The 26,309-nt window shown below is 38.2% G+C and overlaps 1 protein-coding gene across 12 annotated transcripts in view; it reads left to right on the top strand.

Moving 5' to 3' along the window:
* ALCAM (activated leukocyte cell adhesion molecule) overlaps positions 1–26,309 on the top strand; it is a 118,502-nt gene that overhangs the window by 48,551 nt on the left and 43,642 nt on the right. The window contains exons 1-2 of one of the 12 annotated variants that reach the window (XM_080576546.1): positions 5,870–5,904; positions 8,054–8,136. The exons of 9 other annotated variants lie outside the window; for them this stretch is intronic. In XM_080576546.1, coding sequence (XP_080432672.1) covers positions 5,885–5,904; positions 8,054–8,136 — 103 coding nt within the window. In that variant the 5' untranslated portion in view covers positions 5,870–5,884. Of the gene's footprint in view, positions 1–5,849; positions 5,905–8,053; positions 8,137–26,309 lie in introns of those variants that run through there. 2 more of the 12 variants (XM_080576541.1, XM_080576549.1) reach the window with 2 other exon arrangements.

The raw sequence follows: 26,309 nt of genomic DNA, 5'->3' as shown, positions 1-26,309 counted from the left end.
AAGAATTGACTACAGAACAGTTTTCTAGTCAGTAAAAAATGAAAGGCTATGCAAACCTACCGTATCCCAGTCTGATGGCCTTAGTGATTAACTTCGGTTATATACTCGAGATTTGTCCAACACACCGAAGAGAGATCCAGCTCCTCTCTGTGCATCAAACCCGTCTGGGAGAAACTGCTTTTAAGCTGTACATGAACCACTGAAGTTATATTCTGAATGTGACTGTGGAAGACAGCCAGGGTAAAGTCACAGCCCTAAAGCTGTACAGTCTGCTGTCATGTTTCTTACAGAGACAGCTTTCATGCTGCAGAAGGATGTAAAGTACAACATTCATAGCAAGAATTTGTTTGCTCTTGGCTTGAATGCGGTTCCCACGAAGTGACTACAAAGACATAGGGCAGTAGGAAGTAAAACTCCGGAGACAGTACATATCCAGTGAATTTGATACAATATGCTAATATAATTGCACCAACTCAGCTTTTGCCCAACCTTGATTCTTAGATGGAGGTATAGCTTATGCTTGAATACTGTTACCCAATTGTTACTGCTTTCTTTGTAAGAGGCAAATGCAGACATAGGTTAGGGCATGTAAAATGCATTTTCATCCCATCCGTATTATTCTCTACCATCACGTTAAACAGAGTTGATGTCATATAAGCTATCCATGTTTTTATGGGAGGAAATAAGAATAATTTCTATTGACTACTTCTGTGATCTCTCCAAAGAAACAGAATGGCAGTATTTACTTTCCCCTGTGAAGGGTCACATATTGGTTATTAAAAGTCACCAGGCTGTTTGTAGCAGTGACAGTAGTCAGTCAGTGCAGATGTGAGAAGATGAAATTCCTGTCAGCAACCCCCAAATCTATTGGTACCAGCTAATTTCCCTGTTCAGTAGAGCGGAGAGATATCAATCCAAATAGACAGGTATCTATTCCAATAATCCTGATATTCTGAGGAGGCAAAAAACTTGAGTGGTGTTTTTTGTTTTCGAAAGGGCAGAGAATGCTGATGCAAGTAACACTGATTCACTAGCGAAAGAAATGTGTCCAGATGTCACGTTAACACATTCTGCAAGACAGTGTTTGTTACAGTCAGACATCAATGTGTGAGGGATGGTAATGCATTTAAACATCCACACCAGAAGTTTCTTGGCTGTGTCCCAAAGCAAGTTCCCTCAGCTGTTCACCAGTTTGGGAGACAGGCTTTGGTCATAATCAGTTATTCAGCAAAGGGTGATCTTTATTTGAAGAAATGCGAGGAAGTTTGAGAAATCATCTGGATCAGAAAAAGAAGAGCAGATCAGGAAGAAATTGCCAAGAGTCAATAGCTCTGTAAAAGATGAGGTGGAGTAATTTACAGTGCTACAGGGCGAGTGAGGAAGGATGATTGTGTTGCTTAGGGTGGTAGATAGAAACAGATAAATGTTAAACTATTCTGTTGAAATTGCTAATCTTGTCAAAATGTTCCCAGATAACCCTCATCTCAAAACAGGAGAGAGGATTTTGAGATTCTTTTCTTTGAAACAGAATCTGTCTTTGTCCTTCCTCTGAACCAGAGAGAAAAAGATACCATCTTTTTTCCCGTTAGAGAGCAGTGAAGATGAGAAAGGACTTGCTTAGTTACTCCTCTTTTCCTGGCAGGAACAGACTTTCCTTTCAAAAATCAGCTGTTTGCAAGTTCTTGATTGTAGCCGTCTTAAAACCACGAACAGTTTTTTTTCTCATTTACTTTACAACGTTTATGCAATGTTAGGGTGAAATCTGCAGTGCTGCAGAGATACACTAGGAAATTTCCTTGATATTTGCTAACAGCACAGTTGTGTTATTAATTCTAGTTATTATTAATTGGAGTTATTAAACTAGTTAAACAAATAACATAAACCATTGGACATTTTTGTATCTTAGTTGCTTATGGTAATAACAATACTTGTTTCCAAATTATATATTTTTAAACTAAGATATCTGGAGAACCTTTATATGTAGATTAATATATAGAGATGTTTAAATGGTGTAAGTTTCATAAATTAGTGTCCTTGTTATATCTTCTAAATGCTTTGATATGTTTTAATACCACAGCCTGCGTAAAACGCCTGTGTGGTTTTCTCTTCTGTATTAAATGTCTGTAAAATATCTGCTGGTCTTTGAAGAATAGAAATCCATCACTTACGTTATCAATGAAAAGTAATACTCTCAACACTGATCTATTAAATGATTTTGAAAATGCGTACTTTTTTTCTAGTTGTGTAACTTTAAAGATATTAGTAACACTTGCAGCAAGTTCATGTCAGCATTTTTACTAGAAACCTTTACTTTTTATCTGCAAAAATTGGAAAATACGGTAGCTGTGTATTCAGCATTTCTGCTTGCGAGCAAGTGATTCTACAAAATCCAGCACAAGTATTTGTATAAGCGAGACAGAAATGAAGATGCTTCTTTATGGGCACGTGAACCAAAACTTGGTAAATTTGTGAATGGTCTTTTAGGCTTTGTAATATTGTAATATTACAGAATATTATAATATTGGGTCTGTGTAACAGGGCAAAGTTCATGTATTTATGTGGACCTCCCAGAATACCCCAAATCTCTTGATCACATGGCTAAGGATGCTTGCTGCATGAGTAGACATGAACTGGTGGCAAGTGTTGATCTGCTGGGTAGTTCTTCTCTGTAAGGAGGACTTTTGTTAGCTTTGGGTGTGTTTTCCTCAAATAGTGTGAGTGTGGGAAATTTCTCTGACCACATAGGGCCACCTACATCTGAACCAGTTGTCTAGACAGTGTTTGCACACAGTAATGAGAAATAGGGCATGATTCTCTATCCAGAAGACTCTTCATTATTAGCTCCCAAGAAGTGAAAAATATTAACCCTGATAAATATTTGCTTTTTGAAGAGATAAAATTGAGGGTGTAGCTTAAAGCAGTTCTTGAGGGGTCAAAATGGCCGTTTTACAGCCTGGATAAAGAAGGCAAGAGTGGTAGTGTGTTCAGTTGCATTTTTGTTGTAAATTTTCTTTATGCTTCAGATAGTGGTAGAAAATAGTTACTCTTACAGCCCCAGAAAGAATATTCATGAAGTGGAAATAATTTGTATGCTTAAAAAAAAAAGATTCTGACACTGCTAAAAGATAAGAACATTCACAAAACCAACTTTAAACCATATTTTTTACTAAATGTAGTGGTCTTGATAATTTTTCTAAAACAATAATGAAATAACACTTCATGATACAGAATTTTGTAATGTCTTACAGTACCCAAAAGTCTCTTTACAGATTAGGAAGCTTAAGGACCGCAAAGTATTTAGTGACTTAATAGAATTATAAGAAATTGCGGTTCTCAATTTTTTTTTCATTGTTCTTAGAATTTTTTTTTATAGCATGAAATGATTTTTCATGTGACCTGTTAATTTTGCCAATGTTGAGTATTGAATCACATTCACTGCAGTTAAAAAAGTGTTGCCATCTAACCTATTCTTACTCAGCTGCTTCCACTTCTCCATCTTTCTTGCTGATATTTTTCTTATCAATGGTATTTTTTTATCTGCTTCTTTCAGTGATGTTTATGAGAAGAACCCTGATTAACAAGAAAAGCAAAATTCAGATTGCCTCCAGATTGCTTTTACTCACATAGTAAATCAGCAATTTTCTTTTCGTAATTATTTTGGAGATATGTTTCATTTGATTTACTGCAGATCATGTTACAAGAAATGTTACTCAATAGATGCTGTGGCCAGTGGTAGGTTATCATACCTATCAAGTGAGACATTCTTTCATATACGTGATGGTATAGGTTGTGTCCTGTCTGCGTATGTACTAGATACTGATTTCTTTCATGATGAAGCATTAAGTTCTTGAATTCCACTTTTGACTACAGTCTATTCCTTTTTCTCCCCAGCATGAGTTTCAGAATAGTTAATCACAGCCTCAGCTGTTGCTCACAGGTTTTAGAGACTGGCAGTCTAGGCATCTCTTCTACTACTGGTGTAATTCTTCTAGCAAGTAGATGGTGATCCTGGTTTCCCATTAAACATCTCTGACAAAAAAAAAAAATCAGGAAAAAAACTCTGTAGAGGTGACTACTTAAAGTGCAAATAGCAGCTATTTTAGCAATCAGGTGCATAGTTCAGGGGGAAAAAGCCTTTCACAACTTGGTCACATTTCCTTCTCTTCTTTTTTTCTTTTTCTTTTTTTTTCCCTTCTTCTTCTTCCTTTTTTTTTTTTTTTAAAGTACTCATTTTAACAAAACTGACATTCAGAAGTTCTTTCTTCCCTGTAGTCTTAATCTGACATTGAGTTTCTTAATGGAACCACCCTTTGAGCCTTCCACTCTTGATTTGTTGTAATTTTCACTTCCAAGTGCCTTTCCTGTAGCTATTTGTTCTGCTTAGAGTTAGTGTTTCAGATCTTGTCTTACTCTTCGGGAGAGAAATTTTCCTGCTTCTCCCAACTGTTCTTTTTCTAGTTTTCCAGGATTCAGATGAAAAGTTAATTTGCCCTTCAGTTAATCAAGGCTGTGTTTTGCTTCTGTTTTCACCATTATCTGAAGAATCTTAGCCAATTAGGAAATTGTTAAAACACAGATTAACCTTAAGTGTAAATTAAGGACCTAAAATGTTTGTATTAGTCCTGGAGGGAAAGTCGTGCAAGTTTAAAAGAACAACCTGTCCTCTTCAGTTAATGACCAACTGCTTCTTGAGCAAACTTTTGAGATTGACAAAGCCTTAATTAAATTGCTTATATTCTCAGGTGTGGATCTAATCCAACACTCATTGAAGTTGATTGAAGTCAGCAAGCTTTAGGTAGACCTGAGTCTAACACAAAAGAGGTGTTTGAGTACTATAGCCACTGTGTCACAATAATTGTAAAAAGCTCAGCTTCTTCTTTCTGTCTCCAGCTGAAAAATGATGTGGTGGCTTTTCTTTTGCACCAAGTGACACCTGGAATACAAAGACTCTAGGATGCTCTGCTCAAGTCTGTGGAGCTGTTCTTTCATTGGTATTATCTCCATGTTGTCATAAAACTGAGACGACTTTTTAACCCTGCTTTAATTTCTGTTTTAATTTTCACCTCTTGCAAAAACCTTGGTATAAGATGAAGTGATGAGTGAGGCACACCAGAAGAGTTAGGAGCATTGCTTCTGTAGTTGGCAAGAGTTAGATTTTAGAAGCATATTACTCTTAGCATTTAGCAAGCAGCAAGTGGAAAATCAAAGGAACACTGGGAGCATTAATGGAGCTCCTGGCAGATGTGACAAATACTGCTAAGTGGGATCGAGGAAATAATTTACTACCTTGCTCCTTTTAAAAGTTCTCTGATGGGCCTTGGACTGTAAGGCTGTTTCACGTGATTGAGAGGACTTCAGGCGTGTTTAACAGAAAAGAAAAAAAGCTTATGCAGCTCACCTTCATAACACTCCGTTTTTAGAGTTCAATGAGATTACGTTGGAAGACTGATGTTACTAAAAAATCAAGTGGGTCAGGCCTATTAGTAACGTCCTGTGTGTTTTTTCCATTCACGTCCTAGAACGTGTTCCTTCCAAATGGTGATGTATCTAACCCAGATTAGTTTTTACTTGGGGAAATATAGGCTGAGTTATATCCTTACCTTTTTTTTTTTTTTTTATGTACACAGTCAGAGGGAACAGTTGGCACTCTACAGTTCTCTGCTGTAAAAAACTGAAGAGTGAGGAAAGCAGGGGGGATTATGGATATCAACAACTTGTCTCAGGGAACCTGCAGTGACTGGCTAATTATCTGATGATACCTTTCAAAAGCTGGGGAAAATGATCCTAATTTACAACACATGTGGCTGTTTGACATACTCTGAAGGGCCCATGCTTCTCAGCTGGCTCTATTTGGATTGTTTGCACAGACAATGGGCCTAAATCCATGGAGCAAGAAATCCACAAGTAAGGTTAAGTTATATTTTAATATCTTGTTACACCTTCTTGTTCAGAAGTTTTGATTCCAAAAATGTCATTTCTGGATGTGTTCAAAGATTTTGTTTTCTGTCTATCTAGGGACCTGAGATCTCTGTAGATAGTATGAAAAAAATGGTTTATTTGTGTATTTAGAGATTTGCAGCTTACGATATGCTGAGTCGTGATTGTTTTTTTTTTTCTCTGTTTCTAAATATACAATATTTTAATGTAATTAATAGAGGAATCTGTGAGTTTGCACCAGATTGCAAAATTTCATTTAAGATTGCAGCTGGATCTTGGTGGGTGATATGTTGTGCACAGGCCTAATCATAAGTTGCTCTGCATTTGGCCGTGCTTAACTTTGCAGTGCTGAGCTGGATATCTTCCCAGGGTGTGACTGAGGGGCAACTTCAGAAGTCAGATTTCCCCATTATAGCTCACTTTGATCACCAGAAAAGCAACAGTGACTCTCTGAATTTATGTTAATGGCCGTGCTGTCATGTTTGTACAAAGATGCATCTGAGATTGAATTAGTGTTTTTGAGGACTCTGATTATAAATGTATTTTGTTAATGATTCACTGAATCAAAATATATCTGTGGATTATTGTGGATAACTGTTCTGTAGTTTTTGCCTTTTTTTTTTTTAGTACCCTTTTCTGATTGAAAGCATAAAGTTGAGACAAATGTGGCTTACAAGTAGCACAGATGCCTGTGGTAAATTTTGAAACCTGTAAAGCAAAACAATACATCACTGAGTTTTCTGCTGAATGATTTGCTTATGGTTGATCATCCTGCACCAAAGGATGCAGGTTGTCTATCCTTCCCAGTACTTAATTTTTCAGCATCCCTCAGTGGTGTCAGCATCCATGGGGGTTTGCTAACAGGAGACGTTGCAGGGAGGCATCGCTTGTATAAGTCAGACCTAGGAAAGCATGAAATCGTTACTGCTCTTAGGATCTGTTCTGTTGGACACCTCGAAAACCTCACACCTCCCTCTTTCTCTTCCTGCGCTTTCGTTCTCCCTCAGAGGCACCTTCTTGCCACTTAAAATAAGCAAGCCAACAGAAAAAAGTTGCTTGTGGCTACTTCAAGGGCAGGGAGGCTGTAGAAGGTGAGGAGGAGAAGGTGGCTTTGGGTAGCGCCTGGTATGGTGGAGGCTGAGTCTTCAGGCTGCTTTGTGCCACTATAGCAGAAGTGGTGGCACCACCAGCGTTTGAAATGCAGAGGGAAATTGTTATATCTTTTATCTGAGCGGTATGACAGATCGCAAATCTGTAATAATGGATAAAAAATATGCTGACATCTCTATAAAATCCAGTAGATTATGTGTGTGTTTTAATGCTTACTCTGCTGACTGCTTTTTGCTGTCACATAATTTTTGAAGAGAAAATGTAAAAGCCACTGAAGAGGAGTAATTCTGATATTTGCACACAGTGATTTTATGTATAAGTGGAATAGCAATGAGTTGGTAGAAGCACTGATCAATGTGTGATAGAAGAAATGTTATGAAGTCTTGCTTTCTTTAGTGTTGTGACAGGCAGCCCAGTCAAATAAAGTTGCATTTAGAACATGAGGGTAATACTTACGAGACACAGAATTGCATTTGTAATATAATATATTATGGGTTTAATTTTCTAAGTAGCCACAATTCCAAGGGACACTTACAAGCTAGCAGTTTAAAGCTGCCTCTTCCCACCTCACATTTCATGAAGAATGAGCTGAAAGCAAAATCTGTTTTGTTCTTCCAGAACAGAAAATAGCTTTTTATTTTCACAGTTGGACACCAAATTATAACAGTTTTGTTGTTTTTAGCAATTGAGATTAAAGCTAAAGGTTAGAATCTCACAAGCAATTTATACATTCATATTTCAATTTACAATGCATACAGAAAGACTTGGAGAATTACTTAAATAAACCAAACAGATATAAAAATAATTTTTCATTTACCAGTTATATGATATTACCTTGTCATTAAAAATAAAAAGAAAAAAGTCCCACAGAGTTGTCACTGTCAGACCAATTTCATATTTTTCTTTGGATATAGGTGAATTTTTGTACTAGCTGTGCATGAACAGGAGGTTATTTTGCAGTATCCGTAGGAGCTGGATTAAATAGCATGTTTTGTGGTTCCTCTAGGTCAGCTGTTCCCATAGTGTCTCCCTACAGTGGAAATACAGATTGGCCAATGGAACACGTGTGCTGTAGTCCAATTACAAAAGGTTAGGTAAAGTACGGTGTGCCTTGGTGGACCTGGATCTCTGACATTTCTTCCTACATTGTTCTGTCTTAAACCTTACTTTTGTTGGCCTGTTTTGTCAAAAGCCAACAAAATCACTTATATATGTCTTTCAGTTTGATGTGAAACAAGTAATTCATTAATTAGAAAGGGGCTGAACAGAGATAATTGTGTGAGTTGTTTGGTGAAGACAGGAGAAACCTTTAGGCAAAAGATGCATTTGTTTATGCATTTTATTTTGGTAGCCAAAGCATGTGGGCATTAGCAAGTTATGAATTGCATATGTTTAGGTGGACATTTTGTCTTAAAAACAGCCCATCTTGAGGGTTCAATGTATGTTCAAGGGTGTTGCACGATATGTCCAACCTTCTTCATGATCTGTAGGTAAAAACCAGCACTCAAATGCCGATGAATATAAGTGGACTAGATACATGTGAGGAAAATGTTGGACAGGAAAACTGCTGTCCAGCTTCCATCTTTTAACTTTGACACCTGGATTAGCCATGACTACTCCTTAACACTGTAAGCAAAGAGCCATGTGAAGGCAGAATGATCTTTGTGAGTTTCAGCTGTATTTTAGAAATTCACTCGCTGTAAATTAGAATTGATTGTGTCTGTCGGTTTGCCTAAATCTGATTATAAAATACTTAGGATTTGTTTTTATTTATTTATTCATTAGATTTTTCATTATCTAGCTTAATAATGTTTAATTCTATATGGTGTCTGGTCAACCAAAACTTCTGTAGGTAGGAAAAACTGTGAGCATAGACACAGGTGACTACATCAGGTAAATGTACCAAGCCATAGCAATTGAAAAGTTATTTTTCTCAAATGTAGTGAAGAGAGTCCCTGTCTGGGAGCTTCCCTGTGGGTGTCACCATTCTTCTGCTACTGCTCAGTTTGTAATTTTGGCAGTGTGTTGTTTTCAGTATGTTGGCTTGGGACTACTTTATGGATGGTTTATTGTGAGTTGGTTTTATGGTGCCCTTCGTGTTGGAACTCTAATGATACAGAATATATGTTAATTGTTTTAGGCTAATTAAAAACAAGCATTTGCCTTTATGCCAGAGCGCTGTTTGTCATCATCTATTGAGTGTGCAGTCTCAGTACTTAACCTAGCAGAGTTTAAAACTAGATACTGCATGAAAACCTGAACTGCCTGTCAGTAGTTGAGTGCTGGGTCATTCTACTGTACCAACAAAATAATGACTTTTCTACAGAGCATATTACTATTTAGTCACAAAATACTACAGAGTTGGTATAGTTTAAAAAAAAAAAAAAAAAAAAGAATGCAATTCGCCCCAAGTTCTGTGGCAGAACAAGAATACAAGTGTTCTTGTCTAGATCTTTAGTCAAAAGTCCTTCCTTTCTGTAATACTCATTGCGTGGTTGTGGCTTTCTTTGTTACTCTAGAAATAGAACATATAATTTTCCTAGCAGTAAATCATTCAAATTAAGGTGTTCAGTTTACATAAACTCTTTCCCCCTGCTTTATGAGAAAACTGGCTGGTGAGTTTAAGAGAATTAATGTAAAGGCAGCGTGGAAGATAATGCTGTAGAGGGTTCAATGGCTGGCACTGGCTTGAGCAGAGAAAGAGGAAAGAGGATAGATGGATTTGAAATAATTTGCTTTTGATGTTTTGTTTCAGTGACCATAACGAATTCAAATTTTCCACTCTGATTTTAAAAATGTACATGACAAAATTCAGAACATAGAGCCACATTTTGATCTCAATTGCTCTAATAGGAATCTGGAATAACTCTTAGATTTTGGTGATGTATGCAGCTGCAGCTGAGAGAGAGCCCAAGCCACAGCTATAATGTTTCATCTTCTGTTCATGCATTTAAAGAGGAGGAACTTGCAGGCTGGAATCTGAAGAAATGGTAATGAGTTCACTGGCCTGCTATTTTTTATTATTTGTTGTATTTGGAGCGTCAGTATCATACGAGTGTGAGATAGGAAATTTCCCAGTGAAATTGGTTCATTTTTACAGTATGATTGTACATATACATAAACAGGTGTGCAAGTACGTGCATATTCTACTGTAACCCCCTTTCTCTTTCCTGACAGTAAAATCTCTATCTAAACTATGGAGGTTTATTTTAATTTTTATTTTTTTTCAGTAGAGGGCATACAGCAAATTCATGATATTTGGATGAGTCCCATCTTTGTCCAGTGTTTTGAATCTTTCATACTATATTATTCCCCCTCTCATGAAATCTTGCAGGAATGTGTAGCTGAAGGAATAATGCGGAGACTGAATCCTAATCGATCAAAGCTCTGACATTTTTATAGGCCTCTGTTTAGTTAGACGCAGGGTTCTGCAGAATTGCATAAAGTCCTTTGTAAATCAGTTTCCACTTGCCAGACTTGTTGCCTTGGAGGAGCTGAATTGGATCCTGTTGTTTCAGATGGGGCTGGAGAGGCAGGAAGGGGAAAGGTCTCAATCAAACTTAGTTTTTCAGCAATGGAGAAAGCGAGTTACAGAACACACAAGTGCTGTTAGGTTTCCAGCCTAAGAGTAAGGATGTCAAGGTACTTACAAAATATGACAAAATTTAAATTTTCAATCTTTCCAACACTTCTTTTTTTCAGGGTAGTAAGCTTATGATATTTTGTAGCCAGGGATGGAAGACTACACCTAATGGCATGTGTATTTAAAGCTTTCCAGTATATTATATATTATTATATATAATATATCCATTAAATGTTTAATTTATTATTTGCAGTGTAACTTTATTTTAAAATCAGATTTGTTGGCTCCAAGGGCTCTGGTTTTATATCAGATTTTAAAGTTATCAATCCAGTGAGACGATTGGTAGAATTTCAATATCTGAAAAAAAAGATTAGTCATACATTTGTTTTAAAAGTGAATGAGTAAACTTTATAACAAAATATTTTTTACTTTAGGCAAAAAGAAACTGTGAGAGACCTAGCATTTGGCCTAAAATATTCAGTCTAATGCTAATAAGCTCTACTTGAATTTTCTTATGGTATTTTTATTTCCAGTTAGGAGTCATGAGTGCTTTAATATAACTTCACATTTATGCAGCTTCTTTTATCTGGATTTTTTTTTAAACCAGCAAAACAAGTTATAAATGGAAATAATCTTATATGCTTGTTTAAAAGCAACAGTTATCACAGGAGGGTGTAAATTATTTAAGATCGTGTATCCTCCACAAACAATTAAGACAAGAAATGATGCGTTCTGTGTTCAGTGAAAGACAAACCAGAAATTAAGGCAACGAACCATAATTCTAAGAGAGCTATTCAGAAGTTGTTGTTGTTGGCTTCAGGTTTTAATGCATAACCGTATAGACTCTTTGAAAAGTAATTTACCTTGGATTGAGAAGCCAAAGCGCTGAACATACCAGTGTAAATGTGTTCTTCACTTAAACTACGGTGTGACGTTAGGTAGAAAAGAGACTCATAGGAGTGCTAGCTGTCCGTAGGGTATTGCCGCATTGCATGTGACAGAGCCAAAAGACACTTCTCCGTGGCTGTATCCAGAAGACTAGGGAGGGTTTATTTCTTTGGTAGATTAATAGAAGTAAGGAAGAGGCTTAAAAGTAGGTGCGTCAGCGAATAGCAAGTGTCCTTCCCAAGAGAAAGCGGAGAGGTCCGTCATTTATCTTATCATTAGCTTCTATGCTTTGAATTAATTTGCAAAGTCCTCTCTAGTGAAAAGTACAGAGTAAGGTACTTAGTCTGTACTTTTTTAAGTAATTATTCCAAAGCATGTGTTTCCGCTATGATAAGTAACTACACACAGCAGTTCTGACTGTGATGGAAAACAGGAGATACCTGAAGGCTGTCCTCTGCTTGCACAGACTACAGGAGTAAGGGTATGCAGCTTGGTATGACAAAACCAGCAAGAATAGCTACTATTTTACTAATTAGATGTCCTTTACATTTTGGGGGTTTATTGGTTACCAAAAGGTTTGATATTTTTCCTCTTTAGTAGATAAATTTAACAAGCTTAGTGATTTTTCAAAAACAAGCACATGGTGGCATCACCACCCCTGGGGGTGTTCAAGGAAAGGTGGGACATGGTTTAGTGGGTGACGTTGGTGGTAGCGGGATGGTTGGACCAGATGATCTTGGAGGTCTTTTCCAACCTTAATGATTCTAGGATTCTATGATTCTGTGATTTAAGGATGCATTTATTAACTGTAAGACAGTGCATTCTTGTGCCAGAGGAGCTTGTGCATGCTGAGGTTCATATGGGATGTGCGTGTTTTTTTTTCTTGTGTGTGGTAAATGTGTGTATGATGAGGTGTCTTAAGTGCCCTGAGAAATAGCATTAGAACCAGTTTTGTTGTCCTGCTCTAATGGTATAATTTATGGATGCTCTTTTAGGATAGCTAGTACTTTTTTCAAGTTTCTAAATGCATCTAGTATTTACTTTCAGTTAAACAAATAACTTTAAAAGATGCAGGTGTGAAGACTGGAAAAAGTAAAGTGCTGAAGTTAAGAGAGCTTTTCTTTCCTCTTCCCCTCCTCTGTTGGGATGAGAAACCTATGTTCAGTGTTCCACACCAAATTACATGAACTTTGCAAGATAATGTAAACAAGTCCAGTGTTGAAAAACATGTTTGGTCTGTGCTAGATGGCGCTGTTTAATCCTACTGGGGGAGAGGGATACAGGGGAGGGGAGTTAGTGTGTAAAATAAACTTCTGGACTTAAATACTGTCTCTGCTAGGAGTTAATCCAGCCTATTTTATCCTCTAGTTGCCCCTACTTTCTCCCTTAACTACTGGGTAGTGCCCTACTAATGATTTTGGGGAGTGTTTCTTTATCATCTTTTAGTTTCCTTGTTGTTTAGTTACGTGAAAGATGGACCTAAATGTGGCAAAGCTTTTCTGTTGCAATTCTGCATAGTCTTGACCTTCCAAGGCGGTGGTACCCAACAAGCCAAACTGCGGCTGTGTTTCTTGTTAGGCTTTTGGAGCTGCAGGTAGATAACTTCCATTATCTGGAGTTGTGCTAGTGCATGGATTGTGTAGCTTGGCCCTCAGAAAATCGTCTCCCAGGCAAATAAATGATATTAAATAGCTGAAGCCATATGCTAAATAACTAAATATCTGTGATAAATAAATAAATAGCTGAAATTATGTAGCAGAAGAAATTCTGCATTGCTGCTTAAGATGTACTTTAAGTTATCTGATGAGCGTATGCCAAAAGCCAACAATCTAGAGTTGTTTTTTTTTTGTGTTAAATTTTCATCATTTACCTACTGTAGCTTGTTTTTTTTCTTCAGAATGTTCCTTCTAGATTGACTGTTCTTATCACTTGTGTGCTTTCGAGGGTTGTTTAAAAGGTCCTTCTTTTTCTTCCGTGTGTCAAGGAAAAATGCAGCCGAATCACTGCATCTGTTTTGTTTAGCAGATTGCCACTTTGTGCCTTGGGTTCCCGCAGTTTGTAAGGGAAGTGCTGCAAAGTTATCTTAACGTTTCAAATTCAAATGTAAATCTTTCTTATTCAAAAACATTGTCAGTAAAAGAGCAAAAATTATCCTCAGAGATTTAGGAGTTAGAATATGGCTGAGCAAATCAAACATGCTTAACCTTTCGGTTGGAGGAGCATAAGTTTTTGTTTAGTTTTGCTTTTGCTGTGAATGATTTCGGATAGGCTCCACATCTTTCTGCCAAAGCTTTGCAGAGCTAACAGGAGTAAGGAAAGGTGCTTAAGACATGGAAATAAGCAGCTCTGAATCCCTAGCTTTGAATGCGTACCAAAGGCGGCGGGGTGTGTGTGTGTAAAGAATAAAGTGTCACCGTTTTTTCTTTGCTCATTTTTAGCAGAGCCTTAATACTCTGCTAAAGAATTAAGTAGTAACTCACAAGGATAAAGAGTTGATATTTTTTCATCGGGAATTTTTCCCTGACAAAATCAGTCAGAATTGTTCACTTCTACATAAAATTGAGGTTTTACTCAGCTATGAGCTTTGTGTATTTTGTCTTGCATTTAGCTCATGTAACTTCATATATGATTTGCTGAGTTTCATATGGACAACTATGTCTGAATGTGCCATGGTAGAAAAGGAGTATTTTTGGATAACTTTCGTCTATGGCAAGGCTCTATAAGAAAAAGAAAGAAAAGGAAACAAGTTTGAAAGAAACGCTAAAGCTGTACACTGTTGACAATTGGGCATACCAGATATAATGTGTTTGTCAATTCACTCTCCTGAAATATCCCTTAAACGATTTTTAATGTCTTTGTTGTTCTTGTTAATATACTTTCTTTTTTCCCATCCTTCTGCTGTATTACCAACTGGTACTAACACACAAAATCCATTCTGCTCTCATTTGTCACCTCTGGGTCTTTTCCAGCATGAATACTTCAGTATATGTTCTCTCCCTTTCTGTTGGCATTTGTTTTGAGTTATTTTTCCCCACATTATGTTGTGAAGCTTTCTTTTTTCCAGGTAGCATCTAATTTGGTTTTGTTTCTCACATTCAGCATTGTGATCCTACTATCACTTTCCTCTTTATTTTTTTATTAATGAAAGCCACAGTAGTATCTTGTACATTTCTTAAGATGCTGCTGGCTAATGTAGGGATTTATACAATTGGTAGGTGTCTTTAAATAATGTGGTCATTAGTATGAGAATAATGAAATTAACCTCATTAAATAACCTTTCACTGCAGTCTAATGTTCTTCAGCACAAATAGAAGTCTATGATGATGTAGGTTTGGAGCATTTTATCTGAAAGGTTTTAGAAGAAAATTAAGTTGAAATCTTTTATATTTATGAAGGCCTAATTCTTCTGCAGTCTCTAAAATAATTAACATTCAATGTGGTTCTTGTATGAGCTTTCAAATGTGATTGATTTTTTAAAAAGTGATGCTTTTTAACTCTGAAACAAAGAAAAAACAAAAACAACCTTCATGTTAGCTCAGGTTTTGTAATCACAAATAATCAACATTTAGTGAGGATACATTTTTTTTAATCCATTTTAACATAAAATATGTGCTTTTTACAATTCTTGATGTTATCTTAACAAAATGAATGAGCTTTCATTAGGAAAAAAGTAAAAAGTACAAGATTAAAGTAGATGAGTTAAATCAAGGTGTCCTGCTTGGTTGATTTAAATCCATGATTAAAATCAGTGATTTGATTTAAATCAATCCACTGTTCTTTCAGCCAGCTTGAAAGGGACGATTCTTCATTTCCTGCCTAATTAGAATTGCTTCTGTAAGATTAGTTAGGACTGTGCCTTGATGCATCAATTCTGCTACACCTACTGAATTGCCTGAACGTCATTTTGGAGGCAGAAGACCCTTTTCTCCTATTATTTTGTTGCTCTTTGCTTATATTGCCAATGCTTTCTAGAATTTTACATATTTTTTTGGTTTGTTTTTACTGCAATAGCTGAGAAGCATACAATGGCAAAACTGCTCACTTTTCGAGTAATGGTTTTAATGAAGTGGTGTTCGTGCTAGAACAGTCTACAAACATGTTCCTTAATTGCTGGTGATAGAAAACGGGGTCAGCAACTGTAGTTCACTTTGTCTGTAAAGGGTGTTTGCAGACCTTTCTTTCATTTCAACTTGCTGACTTCTTCCAGTATCAGTGGGGCTGATACTTTCCAGTACCTCTCCACAGTCTTTCCATTACACTTGTAAAATCCCCGTGCACCTTCTTCCCTGAGAGTTTTGTCTGTACAATGTGGCAGCTGGCACCAGGTGAGGTGCAAAGAGGTAACCAAGTAAATGAGGGGCAGTGGAGCCTCGTGATGGCTATTTTTCCATGTCCTTATGCCCCTTGGTGGGTCCTATGCAGACAAAGCAGGTTGTGGTGGAAGCTTGTCACCTCCCAGAAGCCTCTGAAACTTCTCTGCAGGGTGGATGCTCTGGTAGCCTGTCAACTTTTTTTTTTACACACATATATTTATTTATTTTATCCTTTTTTTTTTTTTTTAATTTATCCTTCTCGAGCTCATGAAACTTCTGGGAGTGAGGTCTCTCTTATTTATCTGTAGAATTTACATTCAGGTTGTCGAGTTCCTAACCCATTGGCTCCCTGTGGGGTACCCACAAGCAATGCAATCATATGAGCTTCATTTGCTTTAGGTGAAAAGAAAAACCTCCACCATATCTAAAGTAGGTTTCATGATAACAATATTCCAGTTATTTTTAGGAGTACAGAAGTATCCTAATATGACAAAACACTTTGTTCTTTGAAGTGGAATTAAATAGTAATAGCTATTACTGTTGTAGCTATTGTATCCATCCTGAGAAATGAAGTTATTTCAGCCTGGTGCGAAATAAAGGACAAATTCAGAATTCTGCATTTTGTTTGGGCATATAAACTGGTTTCTTCAGAAGAGCCTTTAGCTGTTGAATTCCTTTCTTTGGTTTGTCTGGAAGACAAATCCTAAGAAGGATGATCTTCGTGGCAGGACTGTGGACGATCGAACGCGAAATAATCTTGCCAAACACTGCTTGACTGGTGTCTGCCACGCACTGGAGCATTGTGATGCAGTGACAATAAGTTTCTTCTCCTTTACTTTTCTTTCTTAGATTGCACAGCTGTTTAAGGAAGAGATGACTACATACCCCAAATCCTTGGAGTCCCTAATACCATGAGATACAGGGGATGCATGGGACCATGTATGAAATAATAAATTATTAATGATGTGCAGTAATACTGTGTTAGAAAATGATACTGCCATTAAAGAATTTAACTCTACAGACGAAAATGACAAACGTGTAAGAGCTTGCTTGTACTTATGACAAAACAAACAAACAAAAAAAAAACAACAAACACTGTGTTGTTAGATAGAAGATAATTTAAACTATGTTATGGAAATTTAATTTTCTAAAAAAGGAGTTGCCAAATAAAATTAGTTTTGAATTCAGGAAACCTCTTGTTGAGGGATTCAGACTAGCCATATGGTACTCTCTGGGAAACATCAAGGCAAGGGAAGTATTGAGTGGGCATTTATCACATTTTAGTCATTTTGAGAAGAAAATATGTTTTCATATTTTTATATGTACAAGATGCCTCATATTGCAATTTAATGAGAAAGAAATGCCATGTACCTAAGATAAATGTAGATAATGAAAACCTACTCAAATGCATTCAGCTTGATTTAAGGTGCCTTGTTTTGATTGTAGAATACTTATAATAATGAGAGGTATTTTTTTTTAAACAGCTATGAGGGATATTAATTTTATGTTGGACTAATTTCATTACCGCAGCAGCCAATTTCAGATACTTATATGGACTGTCTAGAGAGGAAAAATATTGCTTGGAGTGGCTGTTGGAGCACAGAAGGCAGGTTCAAGTGTGAAGCTACTTGTAGGGGCTTCTTGTTGTTTGAGCCTAAAAAATGAGGCATGATGCTTATTAAATAGTGTCTTAGGATAATGCACAGGGCATAATGTGAATGCTGAAGCTGAAACGCTCTCATAACCCTGCAGCCTGGTATTTTGTCACTCAGTTCAAAGCTGTTTTGTGCCAGCTGCCTGTTGCTTCTTCCTGCTGGTCCTGGCTGTGCTGCAGCTGGCAGCCCTCCTCACCCTTGGCGGGCATGGTGTTGGGTTTGGTGGCCCTTTGTTTTGCTGTTTTAAAACAAGTAGAGTAGCAGTTACGTCCATGGCAGAGTACACTGAGATTCACTGATGAAAACGGTAATATACAGGTAGGAAGCCTGAGATTTTTGGGCTTTTATTGACCTCTTTTGGAAAGGTACTTCAAAGCGCTGTTTGTGAAGGCCCAGGTTTGTAGGTTAAACAAAGCAAATCAGCCTATTGTTTGATTTTTGTGTGTATTTTCCCTTTTTTAACAGAGATCCAATTAAACCCAACCTAAAATTAGATACCTTATTGCAAATAGTGTTGATTTTTTCCCCCTCATGCCCACACAGCCCAGAGCACACGCGTGTCATGGTGTCCCTCTTCTCTTTCACACAAGCAGATATTGGTGTTTTTGTGAGGACACCGGTCTCTTAAAAAAGGCAACTTCTAAGGAATAAAACTTTGCAAAGTCACTTTTGTCTTTGCTGTGCGACATTTGTTTCCTATTAATTTAGAGTAAAAAGGCCTGTTGTCAGTATCAGGGCATTAAAAACATACATCATTCCCTAGGCCGTTCAGACATGGTCAGAGCTCACATAAATAATTCTCTAGCCTTGGTATTTCAGGGAGGGCACCATCTGGCTCCAAAAAAGAAAAAAGATTCCAGAACCAATAATTAGTTTCAGGGTTTCTTCAGAATAATTAGGTATAACAGCATTAAAAAAGTGTGATAATTAATGCATGTTTTCTACAGAAGCTGGAGACTATGAGAGATTGACCTGCTTCCTCACAAAAGACAGAAGGACAAGTTTTTGTCTTTGGGGGCCAGGCTCTCCACCCCACTGCCAGTTCCCTCAGCACCCCACAGACACTCGGCGGTGGTGTGAGGTAGAGGAAGGAGGCTTTTGTTCGGTGGGGGGTGTTTGCTGCCAGGGACCCGAGGCCCAGTGGTGGCTGGGGTCTGCGGGGCCTACATGAATGTCCTCAGGCCTGAGAGCTGCAAGGGCCACCGCGTGGCTGCACTACTCAGGCATGCTTTGAGTTTGTGTCCAAAGCTGAAGCAGTCCCTTGCCGGGCCTTGTGAGTACTGTTTCTCTGCAGAAAACACAAGGTGACGTGCCTCTCTTCTATGAAAGAAGTAACTATGAAAGAAGTAACGTTCTTCTCATTTATCTGGTGGTACAACACCATGAAGATTTGCACAAAGGCTCTGCCCTCGAGCAGCAGATCTGCTCCAGCCTAGCACCACGGTGGCTCATTGGCTTGGCCAACATGCATGCTGCACCACAAACACCGGGCCTTCTGTGGTTGTTGCACCACGGTAGCATTCTGAATACATGGTCGTGTCTAGAAATGAGTAACTAGCAGTGTACACCTAAAAGTTTCTGCAGAGAATCAAAATGGCAACTCAGTCTTCTGTGTGTCTCCTCAGGGAAAAGTGGTATGGACAGCAGCAGCGCCTGGATAAGGAAATTGGTAATGGCCCCAATATGTAGGTCAGAACATCACGTCAAACTATACTTAGAAGTGCAGTAGTGCATTAATGCAGTTTACAAGAGCATTATGCACTAGAGAAGCTGTCATGCTAACTAAAAGTCAATAGTCTTCTCTACAAGGAGTTTCTGATTGGTCTTTAGGGGAGATGGCCAACTTGGCAGTGACCAAGATGTGTTTTTACAGAGTTGCAATGACAGCATATATGCTTGGCCATGCTGCATGGGAAGCCATGTATGTAAGGCTGGCTACTTCAAAGAAATTGCTGTTTACTCAGGTGTTCAAATCAAAATCGTTCAACTCTGTGCAGTTGCTATCATTTCCACTGCTGCTGTTCAGGAATGTCAAACCATGTCAAAACTAGTGGCACGTAACGAACATGTTCCTTAAAACCAGTGCAGTGTATTACACCGATAGCCAACATTTTTCTTCCTGCAAGCCATGGACGGGATTGTACCTGACGCTGAGGCACACAGTGCAAGCCTGGAGCTGGGGAGCTCATTGCATTGGGGTTACGCTGGAAACAGCAGTGGCTCCTCAGGTGCCTTGAAGAGGGCTACACAAAGGTTTGGTCTGGATGAGGTCTTTGAGCAATCGGTTGTTAGTGCCTCTGTATTATCTTATAAACGTTGTTCTTGGAGTTTCAAGAGGCTACCCCAATATGTAATAACTGGGAGAGAGTCCTATTCAGCATAACTGTTTTCTAGTAACAGCACTGCTCTGTTGTGCCCCAGTCTTCATGCTGTGGGACTATCTGTTATTGAAGATAAATATGTGCATAAGTACTTAAAAGACTGAACTTCTATGTTATTTCTGTTTCCACACACTTCTAGTAACTCTTTGGTACCTATTTGGGGACTAAAGATAGGCCTTACAATGCATGCTGCTGCTTTTAAACTTAATAGCAACACTGTATTGGCAGAAGCAATGTCTGCAGTTGGAAAATCCGGAAAGTAAATTGTATATTAATAATAAATAAATAGGAACCTTATTTTGCAGTCTCTAACCTTTCATGGTTTTCTCCAGTGGGCAGCTGAAACATATTACAGCAATTTATTCAATAACTGGCTAGTACATATATGCTGTTATGTTATATTGGAAAATCATTTGACACCATCAGCCTGTCAGCCAGATTAGATCTGCAGTTGAGTGGTCCTTTTCAGCATTTTTATATACACAGCATTATTTTAAGCAGTTGTTGTTTTTTTTTTCAAAACAATACAGAAATCACACATTGAAGAAAATTAACAGCACATCAGATGCTAGCTTACATATGCATGTACATATGTGAATACATACAGGGTTGAAACAGACCCCAGTATTTGGCAGCATTTCATACCATTGCACGTCAGTAGTCTCCGCAAATAGAAATGATAGGCAGTGAAATCATACCAGCCTTACGTATTTGCAGATCAGTGCAGATCATGTTTCACTATTGAATAAGAGTATGTGTAATGATGACTATTTAATTTTTATGTAGTTTGTTTGTGCTGCTGCCACGCCTGTTAATTTTCAGGATACTGGTTAAGACAGGCAAAGACAAAACTTTAGAGATAAAGGTGCTGCTGTTTTCTCCCGTTACTGAAAGAGCACATCTGTTTCAGCTCATCCTCCTTCAGCAGCAGACAGTTGCCAGTACCAGGGCTGGCTACAGGCATCTGTGAAATTTAAAAAGCCGTGTCTGTGAGGAGCCCATTAAATCTAAAGAGAGCCTCAAAGGAGCTGTCAGTCACTTATTTTAGCATAAATCATAAGGATTTATCACATTATACTTTCAGTGAGCTTTTCCCCCCTCACACCTATGTTATTGTGCCATCAGTGAAATGATAGGTCTTGTCTCTAGGTAACAAAGACCTGCTGATGATTCCACTGAGGCTATATTAATGTCATCTGTGTCGCTTTGTCATCTACCTTATCAGTAGGGAATGCAGTTGGAAAACAGATGTAGCAGCCAAAAGCCTATCATCAACCAGGGGGGATTTCCACTGAACCAGAGCCACCTGATGAACATAAAACAGAAACTTTCCATTTACCAATTGCTGGACATTTACTGTTTACTGTTTACAGCTGATACAGCTTATTCAACTCACCCCAAGCTATGGAAGGATAAATCTGCCTTTCATCTATGCCTTTTAAAGCTGTGAGTTCTATGAGACTTTTTTTTTTTTGAGGTGTTTAATGCTTGTTTTTCGCCATAAATAAACAGAGCTCGTTCACATAAAACAATACTCTGTACACATTATTCACAGATTGTGGTTGGTTCAGCTGGTTGGGTCTAGCTCGTTGCTTTGGGAGTAAACACTGCTAAAAACATCAAGCAGCAGGTTTGGCAAATAAGACTGTAGTATGTAAGTGTGGCAGGATACTGCCTGTTAAGTAGCTGAGGACCCCTCAGCCTGGTTGAGGGGTAGTTAGTAAAAATATTCTTCTCATTTTCATATGCATACCTGATTTCAGGTGACTGCCTCAGCAAAGCAGCAGGGGAAGTTACAGCATATACTTCTGGAAGTTGCCAAACTTGCATTAACCAAATGTTTTATATCCTACTTATTGTGGTGTAAGGGATTATTATTGCACCAGTACGGTTACAGCTTTTGCAAGTGCTTCAGAGCTCTGAGTAAGAAAGAGGAGCCAAAATGATGCCTTTTCCACCTAGATTCTTCTCTGCTTGCTCAAAACCCTGTTGTGCTGTAGAGCAGGATGCTGCTACCAGACATCAAGCCAACAGCAGTCGGGATGTGAAATTTAGGACAGTTTTGCATGAGTAAGCAAATGCCCAGGTGAAGGCACTGATAATACGAGGGTGAAGTTTGCAGATCTGGACCATGCAAAATAGTAGATGTCTGTCCTTTTTCTTTGTTTCAGGATTACATATCAGAGCAAACCATGATTTGAAGTAGAGGAACAACAAGCACGGTTTTAAAAAAAAAAAAAAAAAGAAAAAGATTCATGAAAACTGTCAGGCATTAATTTTCAACATGGAAGGATCCTAGACAGGCAGAAGGGAAGTGCCTCTTCCCATAAGGAGGACTGTAGACAGAAAACAGAAAATTCAGACAAGAAAATTGGCTTAGAGCTGTGGCTGTTGTCGCGGTTCCTTTGCTTAAAAGGATTACAGTGACATTGATTTAACTGCATTAATTTTTCTAATTTCTTGTTAGATTTTCTCTCATAATTCCTAAAATTTTCCATTGCATTTGTTTACTATTCATTAATCTGGTCAGTTATTTATTGTTCTCTGTTTTTGCTCATTCTTTGCAAAAATGGTCCTCTGATTTGTTTTCTAGTACGTTGATTTTCTCTTGAGGTTCCTTCATGCCTAAGGGAATGTAAGAAATATTTATATGTTTTGGACAGTACGTTTTTTGTAAAATATAAATTTTTAATAAGTTGTTGTTTACTAAGAAGGTCAATATTTTTATTTACCTTTAGTGTGGGAGGTACAGATAATTCCGTTACCTGAACTGCCCAGCCTTAGGTATGTTAAGCACACTACTTCCTCTGAAGTGGAAGTAGAGAAGGCGCAGAAGGCGAGTGAGAAGAAACAACCAGCGTCAATGCTGCCATTGGCTGTACGAACGTGGCCGTGAGCCCTTCGTGTGTTTGTTAGGGAGCAGGTGGCTTCAGGGGCAGAATTTTCTATGATGCTGCAGTCTGTGTGTGCATCCTCGCACCTGGCTGATCCCAGGAGAAGGAAAAATATGCTTATGGGCTGCTTTTCCAAAGCTAGGGGCTCGTTTGAACTATTTTACCTTTGTTTTGATGGAAGAGTTGGAACTTACTGCAAAAGGCATACATTTCTTAGTGCATAACTCCTGACAAAAAAAATATATATAAAAAAAAAAATGGAAGGCCCATCTGCTCTTTGTCCTCTTATCTGTTTATGGATAGTCACAGACTAAAATCTGAAGGGATGTACTAGCTTGTATGTAGACAAGCTAGTGTGTACTTTACTAACATATGTGGACACATATGAACAAAAACTTGTTTTCCTGTGTTTTCCATAGTTGGAAAGGAGCACCCTGGGTCAGGGACACTGGTGCACTACCTGTTTTTTGTTGACAGGTGGTAACGGTGAAGTCGTGGCATGGTGCAGTGATTGCACCTCTCCACAAACAGTAGCTGACCAAGCGAGATGCAGCGACTGCTTCCTTGCAGTCTTGCAGTTGCTTCTTCTCATCGGTGTGATCCCGTGCAGGCCAATGAGAAGAGGTTAATGGTTGGGTGCAACAAAGTCCCAGCCATGTGGTAGGAAGGAAGCCCAAATGTGGCATGTACAAGAAACAGCAGGTTTGCTTCCACGTGCCCCTGGAAGGAGCCAGTGGGTTTGGCCCCTGCTGCTGTCTGCTCTCCTATCTCAGCTTCAGTGCAGCCACGTTTCCAGAGCTTCTCTCTACAGCCAAGCAGCACAAGCAAGGAGGAGGATGCAGGAGGCAGAAGTCCAGCCTCCTTCTCCGTTGGTGTGCTGCCAGCTTGACATTGACTAAAAATCTAGGATGACAGGGTAATATACTCTTGGAGTACCAAAACAAAATCTCTCATAGTTCTGATATGGAAAACATACGCTGTTTAGCTTTTTATTCAGCATTTATGTATAAATTAGGTGCTTTTTCTGCAGTATTAGCCTGTGGGTATATTGATCCACGCTGTCAATACCAGGTTATGAAAAAGCAAGAGGGCCAGCTCTTTATTTAGTACACTTTCTATTGTTGTTTTTTATTTTTTTCTTGTTCTTGGTGTTTTTGTTGGTTTTTTTGCCTTTTTTTTTTTTAACATAGGATTTCAGGGGATTTTAGATAGTTATTTTTGAGCTACAGGTTTTCTGTGACTTAATAGAAACTTCTAAGCCCCTTTAAGCTATTGGATACTTGACAGCATTGCTGACTAGCATAACAAGAAGATGAAAAATAATTAGAGTAGTTTCATCAAATAGGAGAGTGTTTTGGAAGGCCAGCTGAGAAGCAGAAAAGAAGTATGCTGGGGGAGCAATCAGAGGCTAACCTCAGAAAGAAGAGGTTTCATCAAAATAAAGGGGCTTTGCTGATTCCACTGCCAAAATAGATGTACCCTTTAAAGTTGAAACTTACTGCAGTATTGACGCAGGAACTATTTTTCCCCATTTTGCTGCTCATCTCTTCGCAAACAGCTTGTATCATCAACCCTTGTTAAACTACAACTCACTGCCTTGACAGATGTGCTGGAACACTTTTTTCAAAAAAAATGAAAAAATGAAAAAAAGCACACCATATGTTGGTAACTATTTTAATAATTTTCAAATTCCTAGGATATTTAAAAGAAAAAAATACATAAAACCATTAGTATTCATGGCTACCTCTTGAACAGAAGTATCAAGATGTGTTGGCCATCTTCTGTCTTCCTTTGAGTTATGAGAACTGTCTGAAGAAATTACTGTAAAAGTTGTCATCAAAGTGAGTCATTAGCAGTGGTCTTTCTGCTGAAGCTTCAGTTGTGAAAAAGTAGCTTTTTCTACTGTATGGTGTTTTTTTCTTGGTTTTTTTTTGTTTTGTTTTACTTCTGACTGCAACTTGCCAATGTTGTCTTTCAGCATGATTCCATCCAGATGTAGAAATATTGTTTCTGCTAGCCTTATGCTAATTCGGGATTTTTAAGTAGTTATCTCTCTTTTCCCTATGCTGTATTTGCAGATACTTGCTTGGATTACACTATGTTTTACCTGCTTACAGTATATATGTAATTTATTAAGTCTGTAAGATTTACTCAAGGAATTTGAAAATTTAGATGCACAAATCTGTAGAACAAATGTGATTGTTTTTGGATTAGCTTTGGAAAGCTTAGGACTTTCTCTTCAAAAAGAAATTTTGCTATCCCATGCAGTACAAAGGCAGTGGTGTCTTTCATGGGATTTCCTTCCAGTTCTGTAGTAGATTTTGGGGTCTTCTTGATTTCAAAGGGGCTGGATTAAAAAGCAGAGATGTGCTTACTACTCCCAAGCAAACCAGAGCCTTGCTGGTCAAGTTTCAGAGCTTCTGGTCTTAGAAATATACCTTGCCTCTTGGAGTTGGGTGCTGTAGCAATGGCTGGAGTGGAGCTGTAGGAAAGCTTGTGTGTAGATGCTAATAATTTTGCAGAGCATTTTGCATCGGTTGCTGAGCTTTGAACTACTCATTTGATCTCAAGCTTTGCAGATGCTAATGCTTTTGTGTGTAGTTTCAAAGCTTACCTGACCTGGAAAGCAGTGTTTGCTTTACTTTAAATTCATTATCCTTGTCACTTAATGAGGAATATTCAAATTTTAAGAGACGATGGCTATGCACAAATTTCTTTTGCATACCTATCAAAAATTCTAGAAATGTTTTGATGCTTTTATGATTACTGCCATGATCATTGCCTTATATATAATATTCAAAGCTCCTAAAATGACAAAGTTTATTTAGAATTATTATAATAATATAAGCAATCTAGGAGTTTTGGTACATTCAGGCTGAAGAAGCTTTTCTTCTGTACGTTCTCCAGTGATGATATAAAATGTTCAGAGGAGTGCTCAGTGTGAACATCGCTAAGGCAAACTCACTGTAATGATAGCCCTGTAAACTGCACACTAGCATCTTCTGCAAAGCTGTCTGCCCCTGGAAATACAAAACTTTCTAAGACTTCTGCCTTGCGGATTGAAATTTCCCTCAAACTTCTCAAAAGCTTGCACTACAATCATTCCAAACCAAGCCACAAACAAAGCTTGCACAAAGGGAACATGCAGATAGGAAAGCTGTATTCTGGTGTGGGAGGTGGGGAAAATTGCTGCCCAAGTACTGAAGCAGCTGGAAATTTTGAAATCTCAGCACAGAAATAGCCCTCAGTGAAATAAGCAGCAGTTAGGTGCCACCCAGAGTCCTGTGTGGACTTTGAAAATTGTGGTTGTAGTGCTCAGTGGGATTTTGCATGACTATTCTACCTAAACTCATGGAAGTCCCAGTCTTGAGCTCACCCGTAAGGTTACACAGAAAGCCAAGCTGTATGCATGTATAAGTATAGTGACAGCTGAAGAAAACTGTGGTTCCCACGATGCGCACGACTGGCTGAACTGCAGGGTGAAATACCAGTGAGAAGGACATGTTGTCCTTCCTCCTCCTGCCCTGAGATGGAGGAGGTGGCCGGGG

Source organism: Anser brachyrhynchus, assembly GCF_964034855.1.
Source record: "Anser brachyrhynchus genome assembly, chromosome: 1".
NCBI classification, from domain to species: domain Eukaryota; kingdom Metazoa; phylum Chordata; class Aves; order Anseriformes; family Anatidae; genus Anser; species Anser brachyrhynchus.
The sequence above is the reverse complement of the archived record's forward strand: the minus strand, read 5'-3'. Positions and strand labels throughout refer to the sequence as shown.